Raw genomic sequence first — 26,571 nt, forward strand, 5'->3', positions numbered from 1 at the left:
CTGTTTGCAAATGGCAAGGAAAGTACTGCTACTGCTGCTCTACACAAAGCTTCCTAAAGCTTTGCTTTGGGATTCCCTAATCAGCTCAGCAATTCTGGGGCTGATTCGGGAACCCAAATCTATACAAATCAGGCCCGATTTGGGTTAAAAACGCAAATGGGAAACCTGAAGTACACACCTCTATCTGTGGGGGCAGAATGACCCACACCTCATGGAAGGCCCTTGCTTTGTAGGGTCTCTGTAACAATGGAGTTAGCAGGAGGGTGATTGAACAGGAAACCAGCCCCATCTTGCTTGGTTCTATTTAAGTTATCTAACTCCTTTGAGGTCACTGACACAGATGCTGGAGTTAACCAAACATCTTTCGTGACATCTATCATTCCCTGCATAATTGGGAAAGCCACCGGGCCCGTTGCCTTGGAGTGGAGGACTTTAAAGACTGGATCTGACGAAGGTGGAGCTGAACAAGTCACCTCAATCTCCAATCACTTTGCCATTCTGACGAGTTGTTCATGTCAGTCCCTGGCAGTTAGGTCCCTCAAGCCCTCCACAGTTAACACGCAGGTGTTCCAGTTGAAGTAGCTTTATTGAGATCCATACAGTACAGGTATTCACCCTAAGGTGTCAACTGGCAGAAGTGACAATTCAAACAAAGGCATTGCTATTATAGGAAAACTTCCTGCCCTCCCGGGTCCATTGACATTCTAGCATGAAACCCCAAAGAGGCTGCATGGGAAGAGATTAGTTTAGACTACATGAACTACAGAGGAAAATATCCCAGTCTCTGGGAAAGTTACAATGTTTGCTGCTAGCAGCTCTCCCCAAGGACACTTGCAAGAACAGTGAAAGTACGTATTTTCAACAGATAATGGAGGGGCCCACTGGCTCTCCTGCAATTAATATCAGAAGTTAAGACACTCTCAGATGAGCACACAGAGTTACAGCATATAATTAAGGCACACAGAACCAAATAGCATTGACCGTTATATAATGCAGAATACAATCATGGCAGGTATGCTGGCATACATGACAGTTCAGTGTAAAGGCGAAGGTCCTCAGTGGGAGAGACGGCAGAGTCCTCTGTGATACCCTTGGGAGGTGATGGCTCAGATGCCAAGTTGGAACTGCAGTTGGAACTGTCATCGGGATGCAATGGTGGATCAAGGGTTGGCACTGCAGATTCAGTGTCTTCAGGAACCATTGGAGGAACTGAGGGGGGCCTCGTCTTTGCGACCGAGGAGCAAGGTTCCAGAGGGTAGTAATCATCATGTAGGAAGTAGAGAGGCGGTGGGAAAAGAACCAGAGATCCTTCCATGCCATAGGCGTAATAATGATATGGAGATTCATAAGAGTATGGAAACCAGGCACGTCTGTGACTTTTCACAACCTCCAGACAACTCTTGGTGTCAACTGGAGCCTAAGAAGCCGCTTCCTTCTGTGCAGTTTGCACTGGAGAAGGTGCTAGCGTAGATAACGGCACTCCCAGATCTGAGAGGTCTGGAATTTTGCCATCTAACATGGCAGGAACTGAAGCGGAATGTCAAGTCGGTGAAGGAGTTCTTGGATCCGCGAGTGGGGTTGGATGCCGCAGAGGTGGAAGGAACTGAAGCAGAAGACCGCTTCTTCTTGTGCAGCTTCAGAGTCGAGTGCTTTTCAGTATGCCTCAACTTCAGTTTGACTCTTTTCAATGGTGGCTTGGATGAAGACCAAGATAGGTCAGAATCTTTATGAACTGACTGGTTTGTATTGTCAGCGCTTTGAGTTGAAGTAGAAAGAACCGACCTGTTCTTATTGTCGACACTTTTAGCCAAAATTGGAGGTACTGAGGAGGCCTATTCTGGGCACTGTGGTCCTTTATTAGCAGCCTTCGAGACCTCGCAGTCAGATACACTGTGGGTGGCTGACTCCCACAGTGCCACTTTTAGGTGCTATGCCTGTTCACGACTGAGACTTGAAACAAAAGACCAAAGCAGAAAGATCAAAGTTCTGTGAAGCTTGCTACCAGGTAGATTGCGCTTAATAAGCAGCTGCTTGTTTCCTGACACCTGTTCTTTACTTGATACAGAAACCCCTTTGTGAAACTGTCCATGCAAAATGTTGCAATGAAAGCTAGCTAGATTAGCAAAACCTCTCAAGGTTGAGAGAAAACCACAAAGCAGAGAAGGGGTACTGAATGTAACTTTAAGTACATTCCTAGGGAAGGGAGAGCGCCTCTCTCCCATGGAACCCAGAGAAATATTCTCCGCTTAAACCCCACAAGGTTGCCAGAAGTGACAACGGGGCGCCTTTACTAAATGTTACATAGACCAAAGGAATGGGCATGAATAAGAAGCCTATGAAGGAGATGTGTGGGAAAGGAAGAAAGATGTTCCTTTCAGAGACAGAACCAAGGACAGATAAGATAAAGAAATAGTAATCGGGTAATGCTGTAACTATGCTGTTGACCTAAGTTGTTTCTTCCAATGAGAATACCCTTAGACACTTGTATCATGAGAGGTGGTTGCCCACTTGAACCAATGGGGGGGGCACTGTATTTTCTGAGCCAATAGAATAACAAAATATTATAATTAACTAAAAGGTATTAATTGCTTTGTACTGCTATTGTAGCTTTGATGAGCATTGGGCACAAGGGACCTTTTACTCTTTGTGTAACCATTGTTTAATAAATGGTTATAGATTGCTTCATCTGCAGGACTCTACATCTGTCTCTTATTATGATTGGCTAAAGGGACATTCGGGCCACCAGTTGTGTCCAACATTTCCAAATCTCAGGAGATAAATTAGGTACATCTGGGGTGGGGGAGACAGTATCTTACATCATTCCTCTACTGTATACTAACTGCCCAAATCAGTTTTCTGGGAAGACTGGTGACACTAGCAGTTCTCTTCCAATCACTAAACTTATATGTACCTTAACTGCATAGAAATACTTCTCAGATTTTAATAGTAATATCTGTCATGGATAACTTTCTGACATAAGCCAGATAGTTATCCAAATTAGAAACATTATTAATGCATGCACATTCCAAAAATCTTGGAACTGATGGTCTTGACATGACAGCATCCTCCTAAACAGATTAAGTGATGCAGAAGAGATATTATAAAGGACCAGCTTAGGGACAGCTTATTCCTTCCTCTCAAAAAGATCTGAGACCAGTTGCACCTTAAAGACCAAGATGATTTTCTTTTCTTTTTTTAATAAAATTTTATTAGTGAGTGGAAAAACAGAATTTCCCCCCCAAATTTAACACAAATAATCCCATTTTCCCCCTTGCTCTGTCCCCCACCCTTTTCCTCCCCCCTCCCTATTGACTTCCAACAGCTTTCCAACCCTTAACACTTCTTATTACTTAAATCTATTTCATTTATATTTTCCTATCAACTTTGAATCATAATATCTCTTACTCTAAGCACATTCTTATTCTTTTACATAAACTCTATCAAACATACTATCAATATAGTATATCTCATATCAATATAACATAACAATATAGTATAATATATAGCAGGGATCGCACTATCTCTTACTTTAAACTTATTCTATTTCTTTTCTTTTAGGCATATAATCCATCAAATACACTATCAATATAGTATATATTATAGTAATATATTATATATATATATATTGTATGCTATGCCACCAATGTAGCACAGCACACAACACCATATAGCATAACCACATAATATGTTATAATGTAAATTCTGATCCACTAACCCGTTATTTTATGTTATATATCATATATAGTATATCTCATTGAGATATCTATTTACCCCTTCTCATTATCTCATATATTCAATGTAAAATTCCCTTAAATATTATATTAGCTTAGATTATAATTACATTCCCCCTAAATGGTAAGATCCCTTCTCTCTTCTCATTGCAACATTGTTTTTTTAAAAATTTTCAAACTGCCACAGTTCTCCTTTTACATCCCACTTTTTTTCCAAAAATTGTTTCAATTTCCCCCAATCAACAATATATTGTCCTAGGTCAAGATCTTTAAGTTTCTTTGTCATTTTATCCATTTCTGCCATGTACAGCAATTTATAAATCCAGTCTTCTACAGTTGGTATTTCTTGTGTCTTCCATTTCTGCGCATACAAAAGACTTGCCGCTGCAGTCATGTAAAATAACAATGTTCTATACTGCGTTGGAACTGCCTCCATTCCCAAGTTCAGTAGCAACAATTCTGGGTTCTTGTTTATTTGTATTTGTAAAATCTCATTTATTGCTTCAATTTTTTCTCCCCAGTACTGTTTAGCTACTTCACATGTCCACCACATATGATAAAATGATCCTTCATGCTTTTTACATTTCCAGCATTTGTCTGACATATTAGTATTTCCTAGCGCAATTTTCTTTGGTGTTAAATACCATCTGTAAATCATTTTGTACACATTCTCTTTAATGTTCGTACAAGTTGAAATCTTCACTGTATTTTTCCATAGGTACTCCCATGCCTCCATTGTTATTTCTTTATGAAAGTTTATTGCCCACTTCACCATCTGGACTTTTACTGTTTTGTCCACCGTAAACCATTTTAAAAGTAATTTGTAAATCTTGGATATTTCTTTCTTGCCTTCTTGTAGTATCACTTCCTCTAACTCCGAATTTTCCAATCTTATTCCTCCTCTCTGGCAGTCCGCATTATAAAGGTCTCTGATCTGTCTGTACTGGAACCATCCATAACAAGGAGACAATTCTTCTTCTGTCTTTATTCTCAGCTTTGAATGTTGTATTTGTGTAATCTCCTTGTAGGTTAGACATTGCTGTTCGTTATCGACAGTTCTCGGACCAAGATGATTTTCAAGGTATAAGCTTTCAAGAGTTGAAACTCTCTTTGTTAGATACTAGTAGGAATGGAGATCCCTGAGCCTTTATATCTCAGCCAGAAGGTGGGAGGGGTGTTGTAAGGTAGGGTGTCAGGATGTAAGGGTGCAATGCAGCTTGATGAAGCAGGGTGGGTGTTGCAAAGAAGATTGTCAGGATGCAAAGGAACAATGGAACAATTGTCTGCAATGGAACAACTGCAGTCTGATTAGAGCAGAAGTTAGCATCTGTAGTGAGATAAGAATCCTATACCTCTGTTCAGCTCTGTTCAGTGAACTCACGTTGTAATCTTCCATTTAAGCTTCTCTATTTGAAGACTGCCACTCTTAGGTCAGCAATAGAATGGAATGAAAGATTACTTCAAGGACATTCCATTGCTCACTTCTGCTCTAACCAGGCTGCATTGTACCACATCAATCTCCTTTCCCCCCACTTCCCTTCCATACCAGCAGCTGAGCATCCTGTGCCATCCCAGTCACTTTCATCCCAGGCTGATCAGAGTAGCTGTACCATCACTTGGTAGCATTGACAAGGAGGAAGAGACAAACTGCCCTAAAATTCTGCTCTTGTTGGGATGCTAAGAGTAGGGGTGGGGGTGGGGGAGAGAAAGTAGATACAGAGACAGCAGAGGGGTGGAGAGTGGAGAAAGCAGTTGCAAACAGACCCCTCTCTAGCATCAAGCCCAGAATGAGCACAGAGGGTGGAGAGAGACTGCACAGTTTTTCGCTTCAAGAGTGTCTTCCAAGTGCAGCATGGCACAGATCATCCCTGCCCTTCTTTTGAGGCTAAAACTACAGAGGAAGACTGCAAATTGTGCCTGACTTTATGATGAGCTTCAGGAGCTCTGAAATTCAGCATCATGAGAATGATATTAGAAACTAGATTCTCTCCTCTTTGAGGCATGACTGTGACTAAGTCACATTTGGGTTGTGCTATGAAGGATAGCCACACATTGCAGATCTCTATATGAAAGATCAATCAATGGAAGATCAATATTAATCAACTATATGGTCAGAAAGATTAATGCTGTCTAACCGATGTTCCTTCATTTCAGTTACTGATTAAATTTATGAAGAACTTTGCATATTTTTATACATACGACTGACTGCAGCAAAACAATTCAATCCTGCTATCCATTCACGGATGTAAAGTACCTAAGCCCATTACTTAAAAGTAGGATTGCAGATATATATGGTTTTCAGATGAGGAGCTCTGCTGATGACTAGTATGCTGAATCAGTGAGATGGCCACTCTTAATCAACACAGGGAGCTATTTTATTCATGTGGTACTTACTGTTCGTCCAGATGGACAACAAGGATATGCACAGCTGGTGTAGCACTTGGAGGCAACAGCTCTACCCCTAGCCCCACCTCCCCACATACTTAGGAAACATGCAGAGGTTGCTTCTATTAATAATGACAGACACAATGAGAAATTAGGAGAAAAATTACTAACACCTGTGGACAGTGTGAACTGAAATGAACCCCAACCATTTTTATACACAAAATAAATCACATAGACGAAAACTATAGGTAGGGAAGAGACTCTAAGAAAATACAAAGAAAGGAAGACTGGGGATATGCTAGAGAAATGCTGAGTAATAAAGGAAGAATGAAATGGAAGTAAGAGGGGAGGAAATGGCTGTAGAGAGAGTAAAGAAAATCAGAAGAAAACAAAGAAAACTTGGATGAGTACTGACGAGCAGGATCTGGCCAGGCGGCAGAGTCCACAGGTGGGTTTCCTCATCAAGTACATAGGCCAGCCGTAAGCAGCCAATGCAAAAAGCATATAGTAACAGACCTCTTTATAGCGCAGCATCTCTTGCTGGAAGAAAAAAGAGAAATATAGTAGCTTAATGGCATCACTGGAGATGTCTCTCTCTTAATGTTGTTCCTTTAGTTCCCAAGAAATAACAAAATTATTTTTGTTACCCCTCCAAGCCCTGATCTTCCTGGCATCAAGTTTATCCAGTAGAGAATGACTTCCTGCAGCAAGAAAGCACTGCAACAGGAAGGAGGTTAGTTTGGGCTTCTTTACTGGCCAGAATTTTTCCCTAAACCTGTTTGCTTTTCGCTGGCATATTACATAACAACAAACCAGATGACCACACCAGTAAAAGAAAGTATGTGGCCAAAGGAATCATAAGTAGCCCAGCTGGCATGGTATATTTAGAGAATCACATTTAATGACTCAAAAATGACCATGACGGAGAGAACTAATAAAAAATAAGAAAGAGCTGGTTCCAATGACCATGAAGAAAAATCTCATGTGAGTTTGCTGTTCCAATGCTACACCACTCACATGAGTGGTTATTTGCAGCAGCTGATAGATTGCTGGAACCATTTCAGGGAATTGAAGGCACGGAGAAAGGGAGACTGGCATGTGCAAATCTGCAAAGTCATCTCCATCTTGCAGTGCCATGGGGACTGTGTACACAGCTTAACTTTCTCATTTGTGTTAAAGGACTAGATGATGCTATGCTGTGTTACCGAGCTTGAAAATAAAGTGCACAGCAATTTGTTCTGCTAGTTCCAGTTTAAATGACTCAACAAGCACCAGAGAGAGCTATGGGGGAGCTAGTGGGTACAGCAGTGGCCAGGCAGATAGGGTGAAAAAACAAGATATTATTGCAAATAATACTCAACTGTTTATCAAACGTCTGTTCCTTGCTTCAATCAAGGGGCAAGTTGTATCAGTGCCCATAATCGAATAGGTTGTTTCATCTTTGATTTTTATGATTAGAATAAAAGGTTTTGCCTTAGAGCTAAAACAAATGATTGATTTGGTCTGTTAAACTTGTGCACACTCTAGAACTGTGTTTAGTTGCATTAAGAGTTGATGACTTACTGAGTTTTTCAGATCCAGATATTTAGTGTTCCTGGTTACTGGCATTCCCGACAAGAAGGCTAGAATATCATTATTTGCCTGAAAATCAGACACACAAACATGTCAGAATGAGAGTGTATCACTGAAATACACTTGCTGCTAATGAGGGAATGGAAGCTCCTCTTGAATTACAGCACTGTAGATTAAAAAATACGGTTCTACCTATCAATCATATTTTTATCTTACCATCCTCTTAGGAGCTCTCCCTTTCTCCATCTTATCCTAACCACCACCCTGTAGGGAGGGTAAGTGATTGATCATAGGTCACTCCATAAGCTTCATGGATATGTGGGAATTTGAACCTGGATCTCCTAATCCAGCACTCTAGACTTTATATCATACCAGTTCATCAGTGCACTCTGCAAAGTTTTCATCATCTTTCTAGTTATTCTTCTAACTTTTGTTAATGTTGATCCTAAAGACCTCTTTTTGAAACAGAATGATCAGAAGTTGACACTGAAACGTTCACCGAGTAATTTCTGTTTGGTCACTGTCCTGATGCATTCATTTCATCCCCACATTATGAAGTGTACTAATATAATTGATTATATGTATTCTAATGTGTTGTTGACTGTATAGAATGTGATGAATTGTATATGACAAAATAGCACTTGAGCACTTGGACACTTTAAATTGGATAAATTGGTTTCATAAGCATACTTATATGGCATGCTTCCAGGTATATGTTCCATAATAAACAATAAACACAATCTAATTATTTGAAGCATTTGCTCCTACTGTATTCAGTAGTGCCATGACATTTTTATCAGAGTAGATGATCAGGACAAATTAAGCAACTACGGTCTGGATCTCCTGGAGCATTTCTATCGATTGAAGAATTTCTACCCACAGAATGTAACTTTCTTGTCTCCCCCTGTGGCCAGGAATGCCAGGGAACCACCAGGAACCGCATTTCAAAGGACATTTTGAATTTCATGGGGAGGGGGAAGTGAGAAAGTCATGGCACACAGACAGAAATCCTTCTGTCCAAGGAAATGCACCAGTGGATCCAAACTACTATATGCCTAATTAAGGAACCATTTCCCCACAGACTTGATGCCTTATGGTTTATTATGGGGTACAGCTGAAAGCATGATGAGAAAAATCATGATTCCCCCCCCCCCCCATTCTGATAGCAAGTTTAAATCACCAAATTTGAAGCTTTGCAAACTTCAGAAAAAACAGCACACTAATAACTGCCTGTTTAACAAGAACAGGACAAAGATTTGGTGTTCTCCAACACTAAAACACATCAGAATAGGTGACTATAGGCCAGGAAAACATATTAGTAATCTCTAATGACCTTTAAATGGTTATTAGAACCTTGGTGCATGTAGACCAGGTAGGATTTATATAAAGTAAGCAAGGATCTGATTATCATAGATTGGTCGCTGATCTGATTGCATTCAATAGAAAGAGATCTGCTCAAGTTGCTTTTCTTTCATTTGAAGCTGAAAAAGCATTTAACAAAATATACTAGAAATTTATTTTCTCTACATTGAACAAATTTGGCTTCCCTCATGAATATTTGAAATGGATTAGAATTCTGTATTCATCCCCTAGATCTACAGTACTGACCAACAGCATTTTTTCAGTACCATTTCCTCTTGAAAGAGGTACTAGACAAGGTTATCCTTTTTCTTTCATTTTTTATTTATGTTTGAAACCTCTGGCATGTGCTATTAGATAAAGTAATAATATACATGGCTTTATAAGTCTTTAGAATTTAAATTATTTTATATGCAAATGATCTTTTATCATTTATTTCAGAACCTCAATCTTCCATTCCTGAATTAATGAATGTGATTAATAATTTTGGTGATCTGTATGGTTATTCAATTAATTGGACAAAATTAACTGATGCCACTGGGAGAAAATATATCACAGAGTATAATTATTGAGGGACATTTTCAGTGGTGCCCAGATGGTATTAATTATCATGGAATATTAATTTCAAGGAATATTAAGGACATGACTTTGTTGAATTTTAATAAATTGATCTCGAATATATCCTTGGATTTGGATAGATGGGCAACCCTAAACCTGTCATTATGGGGTAAGGTAAATATGCTCAAAATGAATATTATACTTTGAATTGTATATGGCATGCGTGCAATCCATTTTTCTATAACTTGTAGATAAAGTCATAAAATTAGTACTTTGTTTTGGACATTTATGTAAGGTTCAACACCACCCAAGATTTTTTAAAAGAAGATGCAACTTTCAATTAACAAAGGAGGATTTGGTTTTCCAGACTTTAGTAATTATCATGAGGCATATTTGTTAGGATGTCCAAATTATTGGGCTCCCTCCCTTCACTTCGAGTATCCATCTTGAGCTCTTTTGGAGGATTATTTTTTGGAACCACTTTTTAAGTGGCATGCATTAGAGTCTACTTATGTTAAAATGAATTTTGTTCCTCCAACAATTTCTGCAGCTAGAGAAATATGGTATATAATATCATGACAATATCCATTTGACCCTTTCTCACATGCTAAACTAACATTATGATCAAATCCAGATTTAAAAATTGGGAAGAAATCTTTCTTATGGAAGGCTTGGATAGATAAGAGAAATTTTACTTTATATCAATTGACAGGTAATGATAATGAATTCTTGTCATTTTTCTGAGGGCTAAATATGATTTGACAACTTCTGCCAAATGGCAATATTTACAATTGCAGTATTTGTCCAAATATGGCCCAGCAGCTTTGAGAGCTTCAGAATCTCCCCCACATTTGGAGATTCTTATTGAATCAATATAGAAAGTGAAATATACAATATTTGTATATAAATATTTGAAGTTGGTTAATAAATATGATACACAAAACCTTAGAGATGAATGGAATAATGTTCTGGAGCATCCAATTTTGCTAAAGCAATGAGATGAGGCCTTAAACTTCATCCCATTGTGGTCACACAGATACCTGTTGGATAGTAACTGCAGAAAGGAGCATTCCCCCTCCCTCCACACCATTTTTAAATGTTTTGGTTTTAAAACTCTTAAAATCATGCATTTGTGGCTTTGCTTTCTTCCCCTGTTCAACTGCAATACTGTATCTCACCATTGCAAATTTTGATTTGAAAAAATTTGGCCTTGTTTTTGCCCATTTGCGAAGTCAGCTCTTATCCAACCCTATTTACATAAGAAGGAGAAGTCACAGCAGCTTGGGCATCCATTCATCCCTTACAGGGTGTCTGTGGATATTATGTCACCAGTGCTAGGCTGGAGCTAGCAAGTATATAGTGCTAAAGATAAGATAGAATATTACACATCATTTTTTAACCTTTATTTCAGTACAAGTCAAATAGAGCCCTTTAAGCTTCTTGTGCCCTGACCTGGATAGCCCAAGTGAGTGTGATCTCATCAGATCTCAGAAGCTACACAGGGTCAGCCTTGATTAGTAATTGGATGGGAGACCTCCAATGAAGACCAGGGTTGCAGAGGCAGGCAATGGCAAACCACCTCTGATAGTCTCTTGCCATGAAAACCCCACTAGGGGTCACCATAAGTCAACTCTGACTTGAAGCCCCCCCCCCACACACACATACAATGGATCTTAAGTTGTGACTTATTCAGCAAAAAATTATGTTTATGGTATATTGGACACCACAGTGTTTTTTTTTCCTAAAGGTTTAAGCAGTGTCTAACTGTTGAGGGTGTAATTCACAAAATGCATCTCTTAATCATATGCTTTGGTCATGTTTAATCATTTGATCCTGTTGGGAGGAAGTTATTAGTCACATTAATTTTGCGTTAGAAAACTCATTTATTTTTGAGAATGTTAATGTACAGTTAAACTACTTGCCTGTCTCTTGGAATCTAACCAATGATAATTAGAAATGGACCCTCCATGCTCTTACAATTGCTAAAAGACTTATACCCCAACACTGGAAAGACAAAAGTCCTCTTTCTATAAATCACTGGATTGAAGATCTTATAAACTTATTAATATTTGAACGTATCGCATACAAAACACAATTTCTAGATATTTGGAAATCTTTTACCTTCTACCTATGTGTAGAATTGCCAGTAGTGTTTTTGTAGCCAGCACTGTTTTCTTTCTCCCCCCACTCCTGTTTGCTTTATTTTTTAAAATGTTTTTGCAGTAATTAATTTTTTTAAAAATAATCTCTGCATTTTATAAATGGAAAAGCACCCCACCCCCAAACATTCCACATACTCACTTCATCCAGCACTGCACTGCGTTTTGCTCTCTGCCGTTGACGTAGAAGTACTAGGCCTGCTATGATATCAGATGGGACTATGTCAAGGTCTCGAAAAAACTCAGCAAAGAGATATGCAATTTCAGAGTAAGCATCCTGAAAAGTCAAAGGAGAGAACAGTGAAAAATAAATTTAAGACAACATCTGAGAGCAAGAAGACACTGGCCTGGGATTTGAGACTAGGGGTATGTAACCTGGCTTTCCAGAACTGGCTATATAGTCAGATTTATGCAGATTTGCCAAAATTCACCTATGCTGATTCGAATCAGAAAATCCTGAATCAGATCAAGATGGGCCAGATTAGGACTGGGTTAATTCAGTTTAATTCCATTTAATCTGGCAAATGTAGGCTGCTCTTCTCCAGTTTTTTTTCTTGCTTTCACAGGGATTCCTGGGCTTTTCTCAGCAGGGAAGGGGGGACTGAGGCAGGAGAACTGAGTGGACAATTGTGAGAAAAAGCATGGTTGCCTGGCCGATTGGGATTCTCTGATGGGAGAGAGCCTTTTTCAAACTCTACAAAGAAGATTAAAAGCAGCTTGTGGCTCTCAGCAGACTTCATTTTGAGCCAGAGACTGGAGAGACTGTGCTGTGAGTGCTTACTGTTTAGCCTCTGGCTGCTCTCTCCCTTCGATTCACTGTTTGCTTGGGTTTTTTGGATTGTTACCTGCCTGAAGGATGACCCAAGGACATGCACTTTCTGCCTGGAGAACGTCTACCTGGATTAAGAGTTGTACAAACTCACTGTTTTTTCCTACCTTTTGTGTGTGGGGGCGGGCGGGTTGGCTTGATATTTTGGGAGGGACAGGATAAGGAAGTGGAAGGACAAGTTTTTTCTTACCGTTTATCTTATATAATTGCTTTTGCTGTTCTGGGGAGTGCATTGGCTTCTGCTAAACTGTTTGCAGTTAGTTACTGTTCATTTATTTGCAGACTGTTCTTCTTGGGAGGCTCTTTTTCATTTTTTGCTTCCATGCTGGTTTAAAGGCAAGCTGAGGGAGGGGGCAGAATAGCTTTTCTCTTGTTGTTGGTTTTTCTTCTTGTTTAAAGGCAAGAGTTGCTGCTTGCTATTTGTCGTTGAGAGTTCCTATTCTGATTTGGGGGAAAGGATTGCTTTTCACCAGTAAGAGGTGTGTTCTGCACTGAAGTAGTAGTTACTATTGTTATTATTTTTTTGCCACTAGTGGAGTTTTGAGGTCCTTTTTGTTGTTCAGAGAAGTAGGTGAACTTTTCAGAAGGTTTTTAAATGTAGGTTAGGTGCAGACCTTGTTGACAAACAAATACAAATTAATTTTTAGCTTATAGGGGCTTGTGTAAGATTTAAGAAGGATTCAAGTGTTGTTTTTTAGTCAAATAAATAAACAGACCTCTCTGCCTTAGTAAAATATTTAACTAGGCTGCTGCCGTCACTTTGCTCTGGATCTCTTGGCTTCACTAAAGCCAGGTGCTTCAGTGCTTTAGGTAAGAATTAGTGTTCGTACTGCCACAGGCTGTCCTGTAGTCTTGGTTTTCAGGAGTTGCTTGATTCTTGAAGAGGAATTAAGCTTCTTGATAATGTAGTTAGTTAATAGCTCCTACCTAAATAAGACATTTAAAAAGGAGATTTTTCCATCTCCAGGTTAGAGCCAAAATAATTAGCAAGCTTTTAGAGTAGGTACTAGTCAGAATAGCTTTAAGAAAAGTTTTGATTTTTAGCTAGATGTTGGGGGTGGGGGTGGTACATTTTGTGGGTTAGTGAGTGTAGGGGACCCAGGAGCTGCAGGATGGCAGGGACCCAAGAAGTCACCGACATGCCTGCATGGCCTGTGGTGGCCTTGGGAGTTGCAGACACGATGGCTGGAGCCCAGGAAGCCACTGGGATGATGGACTGACTAACAGAGGCCTCAGGAGCTTCAGAGATGGCACAAGAAGCCCGGGAGGTCCCCAGCACTAGCCCAGCCCAGAAACTGGAATCATGCAGACACTCTGAGGCCAGGCCAGGCCAAACCCACCCAGCCCCACCCAGCAAGAGGAAGGGAAATGTTTGGGGAGGGGTCCAGGTTTAGAAGGGGGCATGGGACGCACTGGAATAGACCAGCTCAGCTGGCAATTCCACAGGGAGGGAGAAGGGAGCAATGGAGATAGGTCGATGCCTGGAGAGGTTGGGGGCAAGGGCCTAGGATGGCTCCATAAAAGCGGGCAGAAAAGGGAAGCTGATGAGGAGTGTTGGGAGACAGAGGGAATAAGAAAGAGAGAGCGTGAAGCAAGACAAGCCAGAGAGAGAGAGAGCGGAGAGTATACTGTCTACCTCACAGGAAGAAAGGGATGTGGGTGCTGTAAATCCCCCTCCTACCCCCATTTCTGAGACGCGCCCTTTCTCCAATTCACAGGTATGGCCAACCAGGAAGGCCCACCACCCCCAGGCACCGATCTCCCCAGACCAGAAACCAACAGGACAGAACCTTTTGTTTAGGGAGTCAGCTCTGTCGCTTGTTGTGCCTGCTATGTGTATCACCTGTGGGAAGATGTTGGTCTTTATAGCTCACTGCCACAGTTTTGAAGCCTTTACACAGAGTTAGTGCTGCTGTTCCCTCTGCTTGTTCAGGTAGTAAAGTGTAGTGGTACTATTGGTGTGTACCTGAACTCTTTTGTTGAGTAACAGACATGTAAAAGAAAGCAAGGGAGTAACAAATTGCTCTTAACTCAAGGATGTTTATATGCATTCCTGCCTCTGAAGGAGACCAAATGCCCTGCGTGGAGAGGTCACTGCAGCATGCTCCCCAACCCGAGGGAAAAATCTGTGGTGATGGAGATATCAGGGAGCGGGATCCCTTAAGGGTGATCCCTTAAGTAGGTTCTTATAGGACCACCAACAAAGGGATCTGACTATAGACCTGGTGATGGAGAACCTAACCTGTTCTGAATCCCTGAATGGGTTACATCGACTGATGAACCAGTTCTGCAGTGGTCTCATATGAAGACGAGCAAACAGAACCACACTAGTGGTGACTGTCATGAGTTCCAGCAACCTCTGTATGGACAGGGCAGATTGAAAACAGTTAGACTGGAAGCGCAGGGCAAGGGATTGTATAGACCTTGCTCTATCAAGTGGCAGGTATTATCAAACCTAGCCCCTATAAACTGAATACATTGGGTAGGTGTAAGGGATGATTTCTTCCAGTTAATCATGAGGCCCAAAGAGGACATAGTGCATATGGTGACATCAATATGGGTCAAGAACAGCTCTCAATTCGGCAACTAAAAGCCAATCATCCAGGTAGCGGTAGACAGAGCAACCCTGTGATCTGAGGAAAGAAACTACAACAGCCATACATTTGGGAAAGACACGAGGTGCTGTGGCCAGCCCAAAGGGGAGGGCAGTATACTGGAAGAATTCATTTCCATTATCGGAATCTGAGATACCTTCTATGTCTTGGGTGTATAGTAATGTGAAAATATGCATCTTTGAGATCTATTACAGCGAAACAGTTATGCGGTTCCAGGAAGTGTATCACACTAGAGAGGGTCAATATCCAAAATTTTTCAACTTTAATGATCTTATTCAAAGCACAAAGATCTAACATGGGTTGAACATCACCATCCTTCTTGTCAACCAGGAAGTACTTTGACCAGAATACCAGGGGAGATTCCCCCTTGGGAATCCTCTGAATAGCTCCCTTGGCTAGTAAATCAGTAATGGCGAGGTGAAGGGCCTGAGAGGGAGGTGATAGAGTGTTCCCTGGTAGGATAAAGAAGGTAACTTTGAAAAATGTAAACGATAACCCTTCCTAACGATAGAAATAACTCAGGTGTCACTGGTAACCATGCCTCATTGGGACTCAAAGGGGGCTAAGTCTTTCCAGAAATGTCAAGGGAGCAATACAGATCTCCTCCTCTACAATAAATGAAGGCATCAAAGTAATGATGTCTATGTTGTGAATTATATGCCAGTTGCTTAGGGTATTTAGTCTTCATCTGCGCTTTCTTTGTAGGTGGTTCAGAACCAGAGACTTGGAATGGGATGGTTCCAAAGAACAGCACTTTTATGTTTCCTCCCTGTGGGTTGGGTGACAATAAGGCGTCAAAGCCTTTGGAGCAGATGGAACCAGTGAGTAACTTCTGGTCAGATCTGGCATCCAAGTCCTCAGAACTGGGGAAAGTCACTTGGATTCTTGCTCCACAGATGACTTAACTGCTGGCCTGTCGGAACCCAATAAAATAATTTCCCACATTTCTGCTTTTAAGAGGGAAGCCCGACCACTCTTGGCCTTTGGGGCAAATCTCTGGCAATGCCGTTAAGTGGACATTATGTGATTCCCTCAGGCAAAGAAGGCAAAGCTCATGTTCATCTGTATGAGGCATCTTGGTGTCACATTTTGAGCATTTCTTAAATAACGTCTTATGAGAAATCCTATGTTTTCTTTCCTCCTTCTTGGAGGATAGTGGAACAATTTCTCTGAAGACAATGAATACAGTGAAAGAACAAAGAAGAGAGAAGAAAGAACCTCTCTCAGCAGTGGTGAAAGAGAAACAGAGATAAGAGGGCACTCTGCTCGGCAACGCTGTTTTGGTGGGAAACGCCTGCACATGCACATTAGGTGCCTTCTAGAGTTTTAAAGCTAGAAAATCTCTTTCCAAGGCTTGTCTGTGGCTGCACAGTCCCAATACAGGTTTAGGTTTCCCAATATATGGAATCTGACTAAAAAAACCCCTTTAAAATGAGATAATTCTTTCAAGACCATATCTTGTGTTTCTGTGGATTTTTTTCTTTTTACTTCAGCTTCTTTTGAGATTTAAACCTTCACCCAATGTAAATCAGCATTTATTGTAGGCATAAAGAGGTTAAAAGTTTCATTCAAAAGTGTGATCTTTCAGGGTGTATTTGCACAACATGTCTAAAAAGGGTCAGAGAAACATCCAATGCAGATCAGACTGCCCCACACACATAGCATCCTCAGTTCATGATGGTTTCTTGCCATCCTTCACCCAACTTTGCCATAGACATGATTGGAAGTGCATCAAATATTATGTTTTCCGACTGAAAAGGATCCATCTTTTTCCAGGTGCTTGCTTGTACCTTCCTTCCTTCCTTCTGTTGTTGTCAAAAGTGTAGAACAAATGGCAGAGGGAAAAGTAATGCAGATATGCCCCTCAAATGGAGGGAAACCATGTAAGGTCAAGTCCAGATATAAAACAGAACAATCTGTGCACCAGATTACAGAGGAACTGACAGACCACATTCTAGATAAAGAGTTCATGGAGTTCCAGGAGATATTACCTGGAACAGAGTTACTAATGATCCAGGCAATTCTCATAGTGCAATGATCTGAGAAGATTTGAATTTGATGGGCCATACATTGTTTACTCTCTGATGGGAAAGATAGTTTCTACTTACTGATTGGGAATCTTTTGTTCGAGTGCAGCAAAGGAAAACTTTAAGCCGTCGAGTCCAGCTGCTAGCCTGTCCCTCCTCTAAACGATGCCTAGAATAAGCAATGGGAAGATTACAAATGAACCGTGGATGCACAGCTTCAGAAAGGAAACCAAAAGAAACACAAAAATAGGATGGATAGAGTGCCTATTAGAGATTAATTATAACAAAGGTTAACTATATCAACAAATTCTGCACTACAACCTCAGATCCAATCTAGATACATACATGTATGGTTCTGGAAAGATGATATTTGCAAGGTAGCATCCAGCAGCACTAGAAATTATGGGTGTCCAAATTTATTGAATGCTATTACTTCTTCAGCCCTCAACAGACCTATAACCAATAATGGAGCAACCAAGTCTGGAATGGAAGAATTTCAAAAGGTGAAACGAAGCATTCCTCCTTTTGAAGGAAGCTAATCATAACTAGTAGCCAGAAATGTTATTGAGGGTGGGTAAAGAGACTAATAGTCCAATCTAAAGGACAGTTACACATTCCTAAGTCCACTGAAATCAATTTAAAAGGATCTAACTATTTATCATTGTTCTGTAAGATTATAATGTAGCAATAAACTGTAGGCTAAAACAAATCAGCAAAATCAAAGAAGTCTTGATTAGAGATGGGCACAAACTGGGAAAAAAAGAACCGTGCAGTTCATGGTTTGTCACATTTCATGAATCACGAACCATGAACTTTCATGAACCTACCCCAGTTCACGAACCGGTTCGTTTAGTTTGTGAAAACATCACGTCCGGGTCAGCAGAAGGCCACTTCCGGGTCAGCAGAAGGTCTGCAGAAAGTCCATCCCGTTACCTAGGAAACTGATTGATCGGCACCAGGCTGTCTGCAGTGACAAACCAAAAAATGAACCAAACGAACCACCCTACAGTTTGTCAGAAGCGGGCTCTGATGAATCACCGGTTCACAAACCATGAACTGGTCCAGTTTGTGCCGAATTTTGGTTCGTATTTCAGTTCGTGCCCATCTCTAGTCTTGATATAAGCAATGTTATTTCAGTTCATAATTTTAAACAAAATTAAACATTAACATTGCTTAATATATAAATAGATCCCCAAGTGTATCAGTAACTGAAATAACTTTGCACTCACAAGAGTGGAAGCTAATAACAGCTCTTTTACTTCTTACTGTGAAGCTAGAGAGATAAATATTGTTTGTGTATATTTCTTTATAACTCCACAAGTAAAAAAGGACTAGAGAGTTACAGTAAGTAAAACAAACAAAGAAATGCTGAACTGAGAAAGAACCTAAAATATTCTTGAAGGTGCAGAGGCCCTTGATGACCCTTTCTATCATGACTAGGCTCTTGGCTCTTAACCTTCTGAAGCTTATAGGCCTTGTGTGCCAGATTACTGCTGTAATGAAGACCAATTTAGAAGTAGAATTTCCAACACAAATACTAAATATGGCCTTGTCAAAGTTTTATAGGAGTTCCTAGAAAACAATAACGTCAAGCATTTTCTGCTAGATTTACCAAACTGTAACCTTTGTAGAAATCACTAGCCATAATACAGACTTCTGTTTTATTACATAACAACAAACAACTTAATCTCTGTTCAATAAAAAGTCCTGTAATTATATGCTTTATTTATCTAATATGCTTTCCAAGTCTTATAGATGGCTTTAAAAGGGGATTAGATACATTCATGGAAGATAGGACTATTTATTTATTGGCATTATTTATAGTCTACCTTTCTCAGAGACTCAAGATGGATTACACAGTGCCAATCAATGCAATCAATAACTGGAACATTCAATAAATAATACAACAGGTTGTGGATTGCAGAAATCTAGTATGTCTATAAATGGCTACAAGACAAGATGACTACAGGAAACCTTCATATCCAGAGTAAAGCTGTGAATATCAGTGCTAGGGAGCAACATCATAGGAAGGCTGTAGTCCCTGTGTCCTATTTGTTGGCCCTCTAAGGCAACTGTTTGGCTCATGCGTGAAACTGGATACTGGGCTAAGCAGTCCACTGGTCTGTTTCAGCAGTGCACTGCTTATGTTCTTATACGTTTCTTCTGCAACTCTTGCTACAATGATGCATTAACAATGGAGAACTACATGCAAAATATGGCTGAAGGCAAAAACATGGCATCCGAAAAACAAAGTAGTTTTATATATTGGGAGAGAAAGTATATATTTCTTCCAGCATAACATAAAACAGACTAATTACTTTCAGTTACTGGCCTTGATTTAGAGAAGCACACATGCAATAAGGCTCTATCGCCAACAGCAGCCCTCACAAACTGTTTCATTGCACTCTGCTTTTTAAATTGCCAGCAGCACTGGCGGCAATACAGGAAAACTGATGTTTAGTGAAAAAGAGGGAAAGAGGGGAAATTAATCATGAAATAAATCAATAAAAACAGCTCCTGGGTTGCAAACACCAGCATACCCAATTCTAGACTCATACCTCCTTGCAGTGTTGTTAAGTGCTTCCCTACCTCAAGTTATATGTCCTCAGGTTGCGTTGTCGCCTCTTTGTGGCTCGTAATTTCACAAAAGTGCGGCCCGTTGGGTCAAAGACACATAGGACAGTGATGCAAACACTCAGAATGACAACCCAGTTGCAGACAACCATTCCTAGCAAAATACAGCAGAAATATTGAAAGGTTTGTTCAGAAGTAGACAAGGCTCATTTATCCACTTTAAGCAATGAAGTTTATTGTGTCTGATGTTCACCAACTAAAGTGAAGGCCATTCTTATGTAAATTTTCTGATTGCTTCAGAGATTCATAGGCTAACATCTTAAAATTTTTAATAAATATAGTAATATCAAAAAGAAGATTCACAGTGCAATCCTAAGTGGGGGTGGGGGTGGAAAGTGCACAGAGAGAGAACTAAGGCTTGCGCGGGCGTAAATGGCATTTATGTGGGCATAACCCCCTCTCCACTGACATCTGCCCGAGGTGCACTACCGCAGATGGGTCACTGCCAGTGGGCACACTTGGCGGCTGGGTGGAGGCATAAGTGTGGCACAAGTCCCCATACCAGCACTGGAGGGGGAGGGGGGTGCATGTTAGACAGCTTCCAAAGCTGCCCCAAGCCCAGGAACATCCCCTACAGCAGCGGCAAGTTACACCACAAAAAAAGACAGCATAGCCCATAGGCACCCGTTGAACAGGAAAACAGGCCACCCAGCGCCCAGCCCCACCCATGCAGCCTGAATGGGGAATAGGATGGCAACTATGGCGACCAATCTGTGTGTGCTTCTGAGGTGTGCTCCTCGTGCCCAATCAGCTGCCCACACACCCTACATAACCTCCGGCTGCGCCGCTCATGAACTCAGGTAAGTGGGTGGTGGCTGGAGGCTCTGCCCAACAGCCTCCTGCTTTGGGGACTTTGTGCACAAGGCAGGAGAGTGGGTACTCACGGTGGTGAGTCATGAGTATACTGGGGGACTTAGCGGCAAATTGGGAGCACTTTGCACTCAGCTCAAGCGGAAAAGAGCAAAGTCCAGAATGTCTGACTAACTAACAATAATCACCCAAGTCCCCTTGCAGGTTATCTGACTCTGGAGTCCCAGCTTGGGAAGGAGCGAGGGACCACTGACAAGTAAGAAGGAGCTGGGGCAGCAACTAACCCGGCTAGCTGATTTGTGCCAGCTGCCCCCCTCACCTGAACCCTCCCAAACACCACCCTCTGCAGGTGAGGCTCACTGGTGGGGGGGTCGGTGGCAGCAGCTGCTTGCCATGGAGACAGTCACCCAGAAAACTGGTCTTGACGCAGCCATGCGGAGGGGGGGAACCAGCTACCCTTTTAGGGGCTCTGTTTCGACTCCCTCAGCTGGGGCTCCTCCTGGCAAAGGAGGAAGTGTGGCCGCAGGTTGGGTTGACAGGGTGTTCGTAACTCCCTGATGATGGAAGGTGCTCAGCCCCTTGACTTTCTCCCTCACAGGATAAGACCATTCCAATGAACAGCACTTTCTCACCAGAGGGTCATGCATCATCTGGTTCTGGGCTGAATTTGTGATACTGGAGCTGCCGCACTTGTTCCCACCCAAAACATGGCAGACTGGGCTGGGGCTTGGACAGGGCTGGGTCTCTGGCCACACATGTCTCTTTCCCTTGCAGGCAGGTCACAAGTCATCAGGGAGATTCAGCTCCAGCCCAGGAAGCAGTTTCCCAAGAAAGCACACATCTCATCCTCACCCCTGCGAGTGATGGATTTTCCGGCTCTGACATCTCAACCTCACCCCTGCGAGGGATGGATTTTCCGGCTCTGACATCTCAGCCTCACCCCTGCGAGGGATGGATTTTGCGGCTCTGTCTTTTATTGTATTTGGTTTTAACGTTTACTATTCTAACTTTTTTGGTAAATCATCTTGAGTTAAAAGAAAAAAATATTAATAAATACATCTCTCCAGGATTCTGTAAGCTCTCAGAGACTTGAGTAACTAATTTCCTCTCCGTTCCTTCTCCCTTTAACTCAGGAGTCTCCAACTTCTTTGAACCTGGGAGCACCTTTGGAATTTTGACACAGGGTGGTGGGGGAAACCACAAAATGTCAGGTTATGCATAACTCCAATAGTAACTTTTCAACATTTCAGGCAGACAATCTGTTTAACAAGATACCTTCTAAAATGTTTGAAAATATTTTTTCAATACACACAGCTTACCTTCAGTCACACAATGAAGATTCCTATGTTGTGGCAGCTGGGGGTCAAAGCAATATTTTTTTAAAAAGATATGCACCTCTGATCAGTCAGAAGCAGAGATGGGCATGATCCAAAAAAAATTGCCGATCCAGCTGATCGTGGATCGGCACCGGTGACGATCCTGACTAAACGATCCACACCGATCATCTCCCATTCCCGATCCGTGGATCGTGAATCGTGGAGGCCAAAGCGGGGTGCGCTGCTATTCCCAGCTATGTGGGAAGGTGGGTGTTGGCGGCGGCCACCGGGCCCGGCAGGCACGGGGAGACGGTGACAAGCCACCTCCCCTCAGGGGGCAGGGGGTCTGGCCGCTCGCCGGCGGCACCCCCCCATGTGCCCGCCCGCCAGGCCAAAAAGGAGCGCGCTGGTGAGAAAAGAACGGTGGGTGATGTCGGCGGCATCTGTGTTTGTGTTTGGCCGTCTGTGTTTGGCCGTCAGAGCTGCCTAGCAGGGTTTGCAGGGATGAGATTAGAGTGCCCATGGCTACAGAACACTCCCTTCCCCCTCCCTCCCCTGGGTGTCTTCTCCCAACTGGTGACTGCTTTGCTGCTCCGTGGTTGGAAGGAAACCCTGCTGATCAAGGAAAGCTGGGCTTCCATTCGGGTTTCCAGTGCAACAGAAGGAGGGGAAACACAGCTCAGGCATTCCCCTGGCTCCGTTGCCCTGGGAATAGATTACTGGCGCTTGAGTGTCTGGCTTCCTGATCCGAGGACGATCCAGCCCTCTCCCGATCGCTGGATCATTGGCCGTGGCCGATCACAATCCGCTGAGTCACGATCACACGATCGCCATTATCATGGGGTTTTTTGGATCGTAATGCGGATCGTGCCCATCTCTAGTTAGAAGTCCTGCTGGACCAAAGCCCCATCTGGCATTGGGAAAGATGTCAGAGGGCACCAGAGTACCCACAGGCACAACATTTGAGACCTCTGCTTTAACTGAATCAACTGATCTCAACATTCTGTGTCACAGAGTATAAATGGTTTTTGTGAAGCCACAGAGGGCTCACTATTAAATATAGTGATATGTGTACACACACACCCCTTCAGGCAGCACATAAACAAAAGGACAAGGCATCTAGAGCTCTTTCTATGAGTATTTTTATGAATTGGTTAAATTTATATTTAAAGCATTGGGAGTGAGGGTAGCATTATATAAGCAGAAAACAAATTTATACAAAAAGCCTCACATACATACCCAAAGTGACACTCTTGGCAGTCACATCATTGCAGGAACTGTAATACTGAGTTAGCCAAACAATGCCCACAATAGCATAGACAAACTCAATAACCAGGATGGCTGAAACAATAAGAACATAATGCACAATAGAGAAGCATTATTCTAACAAAATAATACCTCATTTCACAGGATGTCAGAGACAGGCAGCCTAATGGCCATGTTGCTGTCAATCCCACCATAGTCTTTCTTATCAGCAATTCTCAGGCAGCAAGAAAAATACCCATTTCAAACTATTATTTCACTCCAAGCAAAATCAACTTGTTTCCAAACAAAGTTAAAACATAACACCCCCTTTTTTGGCAAAAAAGGTTCAGATAATAAAATTTAGAACCCTTTTTTTTGGTACAGTAATGCTCAAGTATAAGTTCCACATCCAATCCATTTAACATCATGTCAAATAGGTAATATCCTAAGGATATGGATGTGTTCAACATAGGCAATATAAGACATACCAGTATTCAAACATTTTCTGTGCCATGGTTGTTGTGGATTTTCCGGGCGGTATCTCCATGGTCTTGGCATTGTAGTTCCTGACGTTTCACCAGCAGCTGTGACTGGCATCTTCAGAGGTGTAGCACCGAAAGACATCTTCTCCACAGTTTGACACTGAGAGATCTCTGTCTTTCGGTGCTACACCTCTGAAGATGCCAGTCGCAGCTGCTGGTGAAACGTCAGGAACTACAATGCCAAGACCATGGTGATACAGTCCGGAAAATCCACAACAACCATCCTTCTCCAGCCATGAAAGCCTTCAACAATATATTTTCTGTGCCATTACTACTGCTCTGAATACAGATCTTGCCAAATACCAAGAAGAGAAATTAAGCTCAAAAAGCTAGCTTGGCAAATCTGAAATAGATTTAATCTTTCCTGTTTCTACCCAATTCTGAATGAGGCTTATGCTACAGTTTAATTTCTCTTAAGCTAAATGGCAGGATCTTGCTCCCAAAGCAGAGCACAGCACAACTAAGAGACATCATTATGACATACTTGCAAAACAGTAACAACACCTCTTGTGTATCTAATTCATACAACATAATTATTAAGTAGAATATTGTAGTACAGTCCTCAAATGAATTTGTATTAATTTTAATTGCCAAAAGTTAAAAAAAATGATTATGTCACATACAATAACATTTCAGAGACTGAAGGTGATACTGTGAAGTTATCAAGAGACAGAGCTATAAATATGAAATGAATATGAATGTTCATCTTTTCCCTATCAGTCAAGAGTCAACCCATTTCATTTTCACAGTACTTCATGCAAAAAGTCAAAACAAGCTCCCAGAAGCGTGGCCAGAATTGCTATAATACATGTGTTTAGGGATTATCTGGTGCAAGTACCTACTGGGTACTACTCCTGATGAGTGGTGGTATTGGAGAGTGCCGTCATGTCATAGCTGACTTATGGCAACTCCTGCTGGGGTTTTCATAGCAAGAGACTAACAGAGGTGGTTTGTCATGCCTGCCTCTGCAACCCTGGTCTTCGTTACAGGTCTCCCATTCATGTACTAACCAAGGTTGACCCTGCTTTGCTTCTAACATCTGATGGACCTGGCTGTCCAGGTCAGGGTACTCCTGATGAGTAAAATACTTCATTTCTCTCCCACCCAAAAAGCAGTGTGAGAAATGTTCTTCAACAGTTTGTTTTAATTGATTTCTTTTGAGTGCTCCTTTAAAAAAAGAAGAAACTGTGAAGTGCACACTTTAGGAATATGCTGCTATTCAATAACATTTTCGGTGACCTTCTTTTTTCCTGGTTTATTTTTGGTTTTGTCTAGAACTGAAATTGCCTACTACTCTGCAATGGAACCCTACTCCACTGTACCCAATTACATCTGTATAGTTATGAAAAAAACAATGGTGGGTCAGACAAACTGACTCAATAGTGGAAAGTCCATCCTGATGCTCTTATCCATATGCAGCCAAAGTTTAGTTAGAGCCATTTTCTTGCAATATATGTGTATCCATCATTCATGAGATTTTCAGAGAGGGTTCATATGTTTTTCTTTGAGCTAGTGCTTCTTTTGTGAGAATAACATCAGTACTCAATCTTCGATATTTTATTACTGCAGAAAAGCAATAAAATTACTACCACCTTTCCCATCACTGCAAGGAATGCGACTGTACATGTTCCATAGACATTTCTGGGATAGTATTTCATGTTATCAGTGATGAGGGAACATGATAGTTGAGGGATAACAGACACACTTTTAAATCAATCAAATAAATAATAACAGACAGCACTTCTTTCCCAGAAACCCCATTTTAAACATTTTAAAGGGATTGTTGTTGTTTTTTGACTTCTTTAATGCACAGTAACATTCATCTAGCCTGTTTTGTTGGCAACAAAAAAATGATCGACACCTGAAAGGCTATTCTGTCTAATTTTCATAGTAGTGATCTCTCAAAGGCATGAGCAGGGAAATGCTATAAGCCTCAATGCAATGAAGCCCTTTACTGTTCTTTCTGAACAGTATTAGTACACATCATTTCTAAAAGGTTCTTTAGGAAAGGGCGAATAGCAAAACAGCATGAGAAGGGGGATGTTCATTGGGGGAAAAAACCCTCATTATACTCCGGCATTTTACGCACAGACTATTTGCCCCCCATTTGGCCCTATACTGTGTTGGATGTTTTTCTCAGTTATGTACAGCATTTGATACCTTCAGTGCTGATCAGAACAGTATTCTGGGGTTTGCCCCAAGTTTAGTAGATGCTGGTTTCCTACAACGTTTTCTTCAATAACATGCCAGGTCTGACTCCCATGCAGATGGTTACATTCACCTTTCTTCAACGCTCCCTAGATCCGCACCCTGCACAATGATTGGTATGTTTGGGGCCGTTTCCACACAGCTTACCTTATTCTGCAAAATAGAGAAATCTCGTGTGAAATCTCGTGAGAAGACGTGATAACAGCGTCTTCTCGTGAGATTTCGCTATTTTGCAGAATAAAGTAAGCCGTGTGGAAACGGCCTGGCTCTTCTCTTCCCTCCTTCTCTCCTTTTCCTCCCCTTTCCTGCCCTCTCTCTTTTCTTTCAGCTTCCAAAATATTTTTTAAAAAGTGGCTCTAGCTCCTTGTGGGGGCTCAGTCCGTCCATCACACCCCACAGTCCTCTTGCCTTGTTTTTGACATCTTGAGAAGTGTCTCTCTGCTCAGCACCTATCTACTTATACACATGCAATCTAAAGGTTTCTGGATCACTTAAAACCCAAGTCATCTCTGCTATACGATGTAATTACAGATCACTCTGCTTACAATCACAGCAATGAGGATCACCCAGAGCAAAAACTG

At 41.6% G+C, this 26,571-nt stretch overlaps 1 protein-coding gene across 1 annotated transcript in view; it reads right to left on the reverse strand.

Moving 5' to 3' along the window:
* The window catches only part of DAGLA (diacylglycerol lipase alpha), a 188,927-nt gene that overhangs the window by 56,467 nt on the left and 105,889 nt on the right, over positions 1-26,571 (reverse strand). Inside the window, exons 5-10 of the mRNA XM_054972259.1 lie at positions 23,235-23,336; positions 19,825-19,963; positions 17,317-17,404; positions 11,907-12,041; positions 7,680-7,757; positions 6,532-6,656 (exon numbers count right to left, since the gene is read on the reverse strand). Of these exons, the coding sequence (XP_054828234.1) occupies positions 6,532-6,656; positions 7,680-7,757; positions 11,907-12,041; positions 17,317-17,404; positions 19,825-19,963; positions 23,235-23,336 (667 nt within the window). The remainder of the gene's footprint in view (positions 1-6,531; positions 6,657-7,679; positions 7,758-11,906; positions 12,042-17,316; positions 17,405-19,824; positions 19,964-23,234; positions 23,337-26,571) is intronic.

Source organism: Eublepharis macularius, chromosome 2 (assembly GCF_028583425.1).
Source record: "Eublepharis macularius isolate TG4126 chromosome 2, MPM_Emac_v1.0, whole genome shotgun sequence".
In the NCBI taxonomy this organism is placed as follows: domain Eukaryota; kingdom Metazoa; phylum Chordata; class Lepidosauria; order Squamata; family Eublepharidae; genus Eublepharis; species Eublepharis macularius.